The sequence below is a fragment of the Rasamsonia emersonii genome, assembly GCF_000968595.1.
Source record: "Rasamsonia emersonii CBS 393.64 chromosome Unknown ctg1118621760730, whole genome shotgun sequence".
NCBI lineage: Eukaryota > Fungi > Ascomycota > Eurotiomycetes > Eurotiales > Trichocomaceae > Rasamsonia > Rasamsonia emersonii.
Window position 1 is genome coordinate 1 of NW_013562775.1, and position 10,133 is coordinate 10,133.

The following is a 10,133-nucleotide window of genomic DNA, read 5'->3' on the forward strand; positions in this document are numbered from 1 at the left end:
ACTGCCCCGCGAAAAAAAAAGATCTTGACAGAGGAGAGCTGACAATCGACGAACAGCCACCCAGATGTGCAGAAATTCAAGCCTACGGCCTTGCGCATGGCCAAACTGTGAGCATATCCGTCTTTCTTCCATGAATTGAAGCAGATGGACTAACTGTTGAGGGGGACAGCCTGCGCCATCGTGGACCGGATTGGAGTGAGTCATCGGGAGAATGATATGGGACAATTTGGTTTTTTCTCTCGTTACTGACGGCTAAAACCCTACTCTTCCAGGCGGAAACTTCGTGGCCAACCAGACAAGTAAGCTCAATTGACTTTTTTTTTTTAATTCTCAGTAGTATCTCGAAGCTCTAACCGCCGATCTCGTCGCAGTTCTTGCGCATGAGCGTCTGAGCATTGTCGGAGTGGGTGCGTATATTCAATCCTGAATTGGATGATATAAGATTGACGGGAGGGGATTTTGTTTTTTCTTCTAACTTTAACCCAATCTCATGACAGACTCCGGTGCTCAGCCCATTGTCAACGATGACGAAACCCTCGCCCTGGCGGTCAATGGTGAAATCTACAACCATCGCATTATCAGAAAGTCGCTGAGCGAGCCGTACAACTTCAAGACACATTCCGATTGTGAAGTCATCATTCCGCTGGTACGTTGTGAATGTAAAGTTTCGTGTGCGCAGGGCTCGAGTTGATTGTGTTATAGTACATGAAATATGGCATCGACGCCCCGAAGCACCTCGATGGCATGTTCTCCTTCGTTCTCTACGACAAGAACGAGGACCGTGTTGTGGCTGCTCGTGACCCGATTGGTGTCACCAGCTTCTATCAGGGATGGTCCTCCCAGACTCCTGGAGCCGTTTATTTTGCCTCCGAGTTGAAGAGCTTGCACCCCGTCTGTGACAAGATCATTGCTTTCCCCCCTGGGCATGTCTACGACTCCAAGACGGATACGATGACGAGATACTTCGAGCCCAAGTGGTGGGACCCGACCAATGTTCCATCGGCGCCTGTCGACTACAAGTTGATCCGGGAGACTCTCGAGAGGTCGGTCCGCAAGCGATTGATGGCTGAGGTTCCCTACGGCGTGCTGCTGTCTGGAGGTCTGGACTCCAGCTTGGTGGCGGCGATTGCTCAGCGCGAGACTCTTCGGATGAGGGAATCGCAAAAGGCCGCCAATGGACATGTCAATGGAACTGGCGGCCTGGTTGGTATTGATGACTCTAACGAGCTGTCGACCGTGACGGCCCTGCCCGAACTCCACTCGTTTTCCATTGGCCTGCCCGGTGCTCCTGACACCGAGGCAGCTCTCGAGGTTGCTAAGTTCCTGGGCACTAAGCACCACGCTTTCACCTTCACCATTGAAGATGGTATCAATGCGCTGTCCGATGTCATCTACCACCTCGAGACCTACGATGTTACTACCATCCGCGCTTCTACTCCCATGTACCTGCTCAGCCGGAAGATCAAGGGTATGGGTGTGAAGATGGTTTGAGTGGCGAGGGCAGTGACGAGATTTTCGGTGGATACCTGTACTTCCACGCAGCACCCTCCAAGGAGGCCTTCCATGAGGAGACCGTGAGGAGAGTGAAGAACCTGCACCTGGCAGACTGCCTGCGGGCGAACAAGTCGACCTCTGCGTGGGGTGTCGAAGCCCGCGTGCCATTCCTGGACAAGCAGTTCCTCGAGGTGGCCATGGGCGTGGACCCCAAGGAGAAGATGATCTCCAAGGACCGCATCGAGAAGTACATCCTGCGGAAAGCCTTCGACACCTCGGACGAACCCGACGTCAAGCCCTACCTGCCTGAGAAGATCCTCTGGCGTCAGAAGGAGCAGTTCAGTGACGGGGTCGGCTACAGCTGGATCGACGCTCTGAAGGACCATGCTGAACTCCACGTCACGGATGAGATGATGAAGAACCCCAAGCCTGAGTGGGGTGACGACATTCCCGAAACGAAGGAGGCGTAAGTAGCCTACTTTATCTCGTCCAGAGACCCGAATAGCAGCTAACTGCAAGTTAGATACTGGTACCGCATGATGTTCGACGAGCACTTCCCCTCGTACTGCGCATCCACGGTCTCCCGTTGGGTTCCTACCTGGTCTAAAGAGAAGGATCCCAGTGGACGGTAAGCCTGTCCTGGACTGCCCCGGTAAAGGAGTTGTTCCCGGAAAGCTGACAATTGGTCCCTGACAGGGCTATCCCGACGCATATCGCCAAGTACGATCACGTCCAATAGAGGTTGGGCGTACACATGCCGCTCTCCGATATCTATATTGTTTCATCGTTCCGGAGAAAAGAAAAAAGAGAGATCCTTGATTTGAGCATTTGTGTTTTTCTGTTTTTATATGTTGGAATCTCGAAAGGCGCAGCTGGGAGGGGCAGATCTTGTCTGTTTTTCATGCTCTTTGATTTATTCTGCGGGTTTGTGTTGGTACATACATAGCGTTATTTAGATCTTTCCAAAGACTGATAGACTGAAGCCAATGAATTCATCGTGTCTGGCGTCATCATGTCCTGTGCAGTCTTCGTGAAATCACGACATGCAACGGGAATAGTGCGTAATGCTGAGGCTTCGCTGGAACGGGTTACGCCATGAAGTCCACATACCTACTCCGTACGGTATTTGTCTAACTGCCTGATCCAGCATCCTCAGATGCGATTGCCACCTCCGACCCAACCGACAGGCCGATGCGCATGCCATGCAGGGCAGGCGCAGAGTCCCAATGGGGGCGTGTCGCTTAGGTAATGACGCGAGCGGCCCTTGGGTGAGATCCACCGTCACGGGACTCGGCGGGTTTAGCCGGCCGCCACTGCCCCATCCAATCAGCGACCGCGCGCGCACCCGTGGCTCTGCGGCCCAGCGACGACTCGTCCCGACACGGGTTCCCCCAACTTCTTGTTGTTCCTTCTGCTCTTCTTGCTCCTCCGCCTGAACAACATACCTCCCCTCCCCCTTTCTTCCCTGCCAACAAGCACGTCGCGCTCTTCATCTCGTCGTCTAGCTACTTCTCCCTCACAGCTCTCACAATGGCTGCTCCTGCTGCTTTCTCCGACATCGCCAAGGCGGCCAACGATGTACGCTTCGCATCCCCCTCAACGTTTCCGCAAACATATGCCGCGGATAAATTGTAGACGGTGCTAACGATGGCTTGCTCAATAACAGCTCCTGAACAAGGACTTCTACCACACCAACCCTGGTAGGCTGGCTGTCTTCCGCGATTCTGATCTTCGAGCCCTGGCAGCTAATCTGTCTTCTCTTCTCTAGCCAGCCTTGAGGTCAAGTCCAACGCTCCCAATGGTGTCACCTTCACCGTGAGGGGCAAGTCCGCCCACGAGGGTCCCATTGCTGGCTCTGTACGTCGTCACTCCGCTGCGACATTCCCTATGTAGGAGACTTCATGAGAAAAATGTGCTAATTGGACTTCCTGAACAGCTCGAGGCCAAGTACGTTGACAAGCCAATTGGTAAAGCTCCCCCTTGAATCGCGCAATCTGCATACCCCCTGCAATGCTTTCAGCGCTGCTATAGAGCGCCGATGATGTCTTCATCGAATTGAAGACTAATCATGGTCCGTTCCTAGGCCTCACTCTCACCCAGGCTTGGTCCACCAACAACGCCCTCGACACCAAGCTCGAGCTGGACAACAACATTGCCAAGGGTCTCAAGGCTGAGATCCTTACGCAGTACCTGCCAAGCTCCCAGTCCAAGGGTGCTAAGCTGAACCTGTACTTCAAGCAGCCCAACCTGCACGCTCGTGCCTTCTTCGACCTCCTCAAGGGACCCACTGCCAACCTGGACGTCGTCCTCGGCCACGAGGGCTTCCTGGTCGGTGCTGAGGGTGGCTACGATGTCCAGAAGGCCGCTATCACCAAATACTCTGCTGCCGTCGGCTACAGCCTTCCTCAGTACTCTGCTGCCATCACTGCCAGCAACAACCTCTCTCTGTTCTCTGCCAGCTACTACCACCGCGTGAACGAGCAGGTTGAGGCTGGTGCTAAGGCTACCTGGGACTCCAAGGCCGGCAACAGCGTCGGCCTCGAGGTTGCCAGCAAGTACAGGCTGGACCCGTCTTCTTTCGCTAAGGTGCGTTCCTCCCCATTCTGCGTCTTGTGACAATGTCTGACTGGTTTCTTCAATATATAGGTCAAGATCAACGACCGCGGTATTGCTGCTCTTGCCTACAACGTTCTGCTCCGCCCTGGCGTCACTCTCGGCCTCGGCGCCTCTTTCGACACCCAGAACCTGAACCAGGCTGCCCACAAGGTTGGTGCCAGCTTCACCTTCGAGGGCTAAACCAGAGCGCCCTAAACAAATTTACCCCCACTTCGACCTCTCGCCACCTGTGTTTCTTTTCCTACTGTCCGCCAGGTCCAGTGCTTTACAACAGATATAATGAAGGCAAGCAAGAATTGCCTTACTTCTCTTTTTAAGTATGAGACAGTCCATGGCCTTGTTTAGAAGTTTCGACAACTAGTGGTTTCGTTACTTTGATTACCTTTTCGTAATAGCATGGAAGATGGGGTAGATGGAGGGAGACCATGGCAGTGCAGAGGGCGTGAGGCTGGAGGGTGATTCCAAGATTCCACCATGTACGAGAGTTGCAGCTTGAATGCTGCACCAAGTTACCTGTATATCAGTCACCCACAATCTATTTCCTTTGTGTTTTTGTACAGAAACGCATTCAACACAGTAAAGATCAATTAATTACAGAGAAACGAAACGAAATGAAACTATTCTAGGGAATCTAGGAAAAAAAAACAGTCTAATCTAGTCGTGCTTCCAAAAAAAGAAAGGCACTGAAATATATACATACTGCATGTCGAATCGAAGACAATTGGGAATTGGGTTGGTGTGAGCGGTCATCGTTCATCTCTCTTTCTCGACGACGATGATGACGACGATGATGATGACCTGCTTCCTGGAGTCTGGAAAAACCCTGCGACGGCGCCTGCCCCGACCAAGATCCCGCAGACGATCAAGAACCGTAGCATCATCCCGCCACTTTCGCTCCCCACGTCTCGATCGCCGAGGCCCAGCTCCCGCATCTTCCGCTCTTGTCGTCGGGCGTCTTCGGCGACCTGCGTTCGGTAGTGGCTCTGGGCGTTGAAGTGTCCGACCGGATTGTGTTTGATGAACGACGTTGGGTCCTCTTCCGTCTTGCTAGTTGCCCCCGCGGCTGAAGCCGATGCGGATGCAGAGGCCGTCTGCCCCGGTCTTGTCCCTCTCGCGCCGTACCCGCCGTGCGCGTAGAAACTCGGGGGCGGACCGCGAAACGGCCCTGGTCTCTTGCTCAGCCCGCTAGCCGGCCGTGAGCCGGCGTAGGAGCCCTTGGCGCTGTAGCTGCTGTGGCTGCCCATAGGGTGCTGGCCGGCATTGGCGCCAGAGGTGTTCTGGTTCACGATGCCATTGTCTCGGTCGTAGCGCGCGCGCGCCGCGCTGTTCCCCAGGACCTGGTAGGCGGAGGAGATCCTTGCGAAGCGGGCGGAAGCGGTGGGATCGTCGCGGTTGCGGTCCGGGTGGTGAGCGAGGGAGAGGGCGTAGAACTGTCTGTAAAAACAAACAAAAAACGGTCAGCAAGATAAAATAAATACCTCGTGGATATAATTGTATAGTACATACTTCTTGATCTGTGCCGCGGTCGCCGTCACCGGCACATCGAGGATCTCATAGTACGTTGGCTCCCGGCCAGCGCCTGCCGTCGTTGAGAAATTCGTTGCGGATGTGCCGCGGGCATGTCGTCTGTTCGAAAGAGCGAGATTGGAAGATGTGAATGTCGCTGTCGTTGTTGTAGTCGCTGTAGTCGTAGAGGGGGAGAACCTCGGGAGGGTCCTCAGATGAGGTGGCATGCCTGCCCTCCTCGTTCACATTGGGGTGAAACAGGTCCCAGATAAATAAGCAGAAGCGGAAGCGGAAAGCAAGAGTGAAGAAATTCGAAATGCGCTTGGATTCCGTAGAATGATGCGATGCAGACAACAGACCAGAGATGGGAAAGAAGATAATATAGTTGAAGATAAGATCGATCGATCGCCGAACTTCGGCAGCACACGACTCCATCGGGGCCTGCGGCCGCGCTTTTATCGATCATTGGATGTGCCGTTGTCCGTTATTATGTAAGGTGGTGTATTACGCATTCTGTGCTGGCCTTGCATTACAAAAGAGCAGTGCTGTGGCGATCTTATTTATTATAATTTTTTTAATTACTTATTATTTTTTCAGGGAAAGAATTTAAATTTTTGTCTTCTTCTGCGCAGTTTTCAGTGTAGTAATTAATACTGTATCGCTGGCTTGGTATTAAATCAGGTATCCTAGCGGTACGCACTTTGGAACGCATGTATTTTCGTGTAACAAAATGCGCGATGATGCTTGACCTCTGCAAGGAGAAAATCTCTCGTTGTCATACAATTAACCGCAAATATATGTAGCTCGATTTATCAAATATATAACACGATACCCTTATTATAAAACCATTTCACGCAGCCGAGTGTGTTTTTATATGCCGCCACTCGGGTCGGCGAAACGATGGCGCTGTTATGTTAGTATGACCGCCTGAAATAATTATCTCCGTCCCTCGTGCCTCGCAGCTCTTTCTTGCAACCCCACCAGCAGCGCAGGTCGGAGCACAGAACAGTTCAACATGGCTGCTCAGGCTAGTGCGGAGCTGGAGAAGCTCACCCGTAAGTAGCTTGGATGCGTATTTTGAAATTTTATTTTCTTTTTCTAGTTGCTGATAAGATATGCGGCTGCACTAGTGAACGGTCAGAATGGCAATGCCCAAGGGGACAACCCCGCTGCTGGCTCCTCTGCGAACGACGCGGCCGAGAACGGCGACTCGGATGATGATAAAGAGGACGAAACTGGTGCTCCGGAAGGCGGCGCTGCTGGAGGTAAGAGAGGCTTGTTGACTCCGAGACGCAAAGAAAAAAAAGGTCGCACGCAAAAAGCTCACATGAGATGATGGTATATTCGTACAGGCGCGAAGAAAAAGAAGCGCAAGTCCAAGAAGAAGAAGAAGGGAGGCGCAAAGAAGCAGACCTCTCCTCCGCGGATTCCTGTCTCCGAGCTCTTCCCTAACAACCAATATCCCGAAGGCGAAATCGTTGAGTATCTGAATGAGAACGCCTACCGGACCACCAACGAGGAGAAGCGCTACCTCGACCGCATGAGGAATGACTTCCTGCAGGAATATCGCCAGGCGGCTGAGGTTCACCGCCAGGTCCGCCAGTATGCGCAGAAGACCATCAAGCCCGGCCAGACCCTGACGGAAATCGCGGAGAGCATCGAGGACGCTGTCCGTGCCTTGACGGGCCACCAGGGCCTCGAGGAGGGAGACAATCTCCTCGGAGGACTGGGTTTCCCGTGCGGCCTGAGTATCAACCACTGCGCCGCCCACTACACCCCCAACGCCGGCAACAAGACGGTCCTGCAGAAGGGAGACGTAATGAAAGTCGACTTCGGCGTCCACATCAACGGAAGAATCATTGATAGTGCCTTCACCATGGCCTTTGACCCGGTCTACGATAACCTTTTGGCTGCCGTTAAGGATGCTACCAACACTGGCATTCGGGTATGATTTAATGAGCCTTCCCGCAAGGATCTACCGTGCGAACAGCTAGCTGACCTATTCACAGGAAGCAGGAATCGACGTTCGTGTGTGCGACGTCGGTGCGGCCATCCAGGAAACGATGGAGAGCTATGAGGTCGAAATCAACGGGACCACATACCCCGTGAAAGCGATTCGCAACCTGAATGGACACAACATCGACCAACACATCATCCATGGCGGTAAAAGCGTGCCCATTGTCAAGGGTGGCGATCAGACGAAGATGGAGGAAGGCGAGGTCTTTGCGATCGAAACCTTTGGCAGCACCGGGAAGGGCTACGTGAGAGACGATGTCAGTTCCCCGTCACGCAACTACCCCCGTTGATATCCTGTCCTAACTAGCCTGCAGATGGAAACCTCTCATTACGCCAAGATTCCCGATGCTCCCAACGTCCCTCTGCGGCTGTCGTCCGCGAAGAATCTGTTGAATGTGATCACGAAGAATTTTGGCACCTTGCCCTTCTGCCGCCGGTACCTTGACCGGCTTGGCCAGGAGAAATATCTTTTGGGAGTATGTTCCCCACCGCCCGATTCGAGTCAATACTATGATCTAACATCTATCTAGCTGAATAACCTTGTCTCTGCGGGAATCGTTCAGGATTACCCGCCCCTGTGCGATATCAAGGGCTCATACACCGCCCAGTACGAACATGTGAGATCTTCCGTTGTCGCTAGAATATTACTAAAATACACGTGCTGACTTCGGGTACAGACCATCGTGCTGCGACCGACCGTAAAGGAGATTCTCAGCCGTGGTGATGACTACTAAACCGAGTCTTAGATTTGAAGTCTATGGATAGTCGAAAGGGAACCTCATGAGTATTGAATGATGGACGTGATAGGTGAATGATAGCTCTCGCTATCCTTCATGTCTACGACTATGTGTACTGTACAGTACTTACGACGTTAGGAGGGGGAATGAAGAAAGAAAAGAGATGACTCCTTCAGTCTAGTGGTTCTTTGTCCATACTTCAGTATTCGAGATAGAAATGATCGATGTCTGGTTATTTTTGCTGTTGTCCTGGCGGGCCGCACGAACCAAGTCCGCGTGTAGCCCCACGTGGAAACGCTCGTCTCCGATCCCGAGACGGAGGTGATGGTCCATCTTCATCCAACAGCCATGGCAACCCCTCCGCTCTTTTGAGGTCTGTCGTTTGTAAATGAAAGAAGAAAAAACACCTTCATCCACCTTTATGGGGACTAGGACTTTGAATTAAGGCCGAGTCATCGCTATCTTTCTACATCCATGGCGTCCGTCACTTCCTCCACCGCCGCCGTTCACCTGCGCGGGTCGGCGACGGCCAAGGACAACAAGGACTCGACAGGATCCCAGCAATCCGCAAGGGTACCTCCACCTGATTCCTCTATAGTGGATCACTTCTTTTGGACATATACCGAGGAGCCGCATCGATCACGGCGTCAGGCTATTATCAAGGCCCATCCAGAGGTACACATATCCCCTACACCGCTTTTACGGCCAAAGGAACTTGATATAATCTTGAAGAAATGATGCCAATGACGACGATGCTAACGAGGATGGTGACGATGGACAGGTTACCAAGCTATGTGGCCCGGAACCTCTTACGAAATATCTTGTCCTCGCCGTCGTCTCCCTCCAGATCACCTGTGCCTACCTGCTTCGAGACACGCCCATGCTGTCATGGAAATTCCTCCTCACCGCGTATGTGATTGGCGCCACGGCGAACCAGAACCTCTTCCTGGCCATCCATGAAATCTCCCACAATTTGGCTTTCCGCTCCGCGTTGGCGAACCGGCTGCTGGCCATCTTTGCCAACCTTCCAATTGGTCTGCCGTACAGTGCTGCGTTTAGGGTGCGTTAACTCTTCCTGAGGGACGAGATTACTAGAGCTGACGCTGGGAATAATAGCCATACCACCTGACGCATCATAAATCTCTTGGGGTGGCCGGACTCGACACGGACCTACCCACCGCGTTCGAAGCCTTCCTCCTCGACTCCCTGCTGGGCAAGGCCTTCTTTTGCACGTTTCAGATCTTCTTCTATGCTCTCCGGCCCATGTTCATCTACAGCCCGCCGTTTACGTACATCCATTTCTTGAACCTGATTACGCAGTTCGCTTTCGACTATGCTCTGGTTCGATTCTGCGGATCCGCTCAGCCGCTCTATTACCTGCTCTGGAGCTCGTTCCTCGCAGGGTCTCTGCATCCCTGCGCGGGCCATTTCATTGCTGAACACTACTTCTTCTCCCGGGTCAAGACCGGTGGGACCGAGTCGATAGCGGAACTCAAGGCCAAATCTGCCGGAGGCGATCAGACCAACAACAAGTCTGCCAGTTCCGGCAGCCCTCTTGATGATTCTCTCGTCCCTCCCGAGACATACTCCTACTACGGCCCGCTCAACATCCTGACCTACAACGTCGGGCTGCACAACGAGCACCACGACTTCCCCGCCATCCCATGGACCCGTCTGCCGGAACTGCACCGCATCGCGAGGGAGTTCTACGAGCCTCTCCCGTCCCACCGCAGCTGGATCTGGGTGATCTGGACGTTCATCATG

The 10,133-nt window shown here is 53.1% G+C and overlaps 5 protein-coding genes across 5 annotated transcripts; 4 read left to right on the forward strand and 1 right to left on the reverse strand.

The window, feature by feature from the left end:
- Positions 1 to 57: 57 nt before the first annotated feature.
- Positions 58 to 2,233, forward strand: T310_8376 (Asparagine synthase (glutamine-hydrolyzing); the record flags this gene model as incomplete). The annotated part of the gene is made up of 8 exons (XM_013468837.1): positions 58 to 107; positions 170 to 195; positions 273 to 299; positions 498 to 646; positions 703 to 1,474; positions 1,543 to 1,960; positions 2,018 to 2,122; positions 2,191 to 2,233. Coding segments are annotated over 8 exons (1,590 nt in total), but the record flags the coding sequence as incomplete, so codon positions are not given.
- Positions 2,234 to 3,024: 791 nt separating this feature from the next.
- T310_8377 (Outer mitochondrial membrane protein porin) lies at positions 3,025 to 4,290 on the forward strand (the record flags this gene model as incomplete). The annotated part of the gene is made up of 6 exons (XM_013468838.1): positions 3,025 to 3,072; positions 3,161 to 3,194; positions 3,263 to 3,351; positions 3,431 to 3,461; positions 3,578 to 4,080; positions 4,141 to 4,290. 6 exons carry the CDS (start codon positions 3,025 to 3,027, stop codon positions 4,288 to 4,290), a joined length of 855 nt encoding a protein of 284 aa, XP_013324292.1.
- A 566-nt stretch (positions 4,291 to 4,856) lies between these two features.
- Positions 4,857 to 6,051, reverse strand: T310_8378 (DnaJ domain protein; the record flags this gene model as incomplete). Its single annotated transcript, XM_013468839.1, has 3 exons — positions 4,857 to 5,544; positions 5,617 to 5,624; positions 5,671 to 6,051. The coding sequence occupies 3 exons, from the start codon at positions 6,049 to 6,051 to the stop codon at positions 4,857 to 4,859; spliced, it is 1,077 nt and encodes a 358-aa protein (XP_013324293.1).
- Positions 6,052 to 6,631: 580 nt separating this feature from the next.
- Positions 6,632 to 8,366, forward strand: T310_8379 (Methionyl aminopeptidase; the record flags this gene model as incomplete). Its single annotated transcript, XM_013468840.1, has 7 exons — positions 6,632 to 6,671; positions 6,747 to 6,881; positions 6,969 to 7,561; positions 7,626 to 7,889; positions 7,947 to 8,108; positions 8,163 to 8,249; positions 8,310 to 8,366. The coding sequence occupies 7 exons, from the start codon at positions 6,632 to 6,634 to the stop codon at positions 8,364 to 8,366; spliced, it is 1,338 nt and encodes a 445-aa protein (XP_013324294.1).
- Positions 8,367 to 8,843: 477 nt separating this feature from the next.
- T310_8380 (Sphingolipid desaturase) lies at positions 8,844 to 10,133 on the forward strand (the record flags this gene model as incomplete). The annotated part of the gene is made up of 3 exons (XM_013468841.1): positions 8,844 to 9,044; positions 9,151 to 9,429; positions 9,486 to 10,133. Coding segments are annotated over 3 exons (1,128 nt in total), but the record flags the coding sequence as incomplete, so codon positions are not given.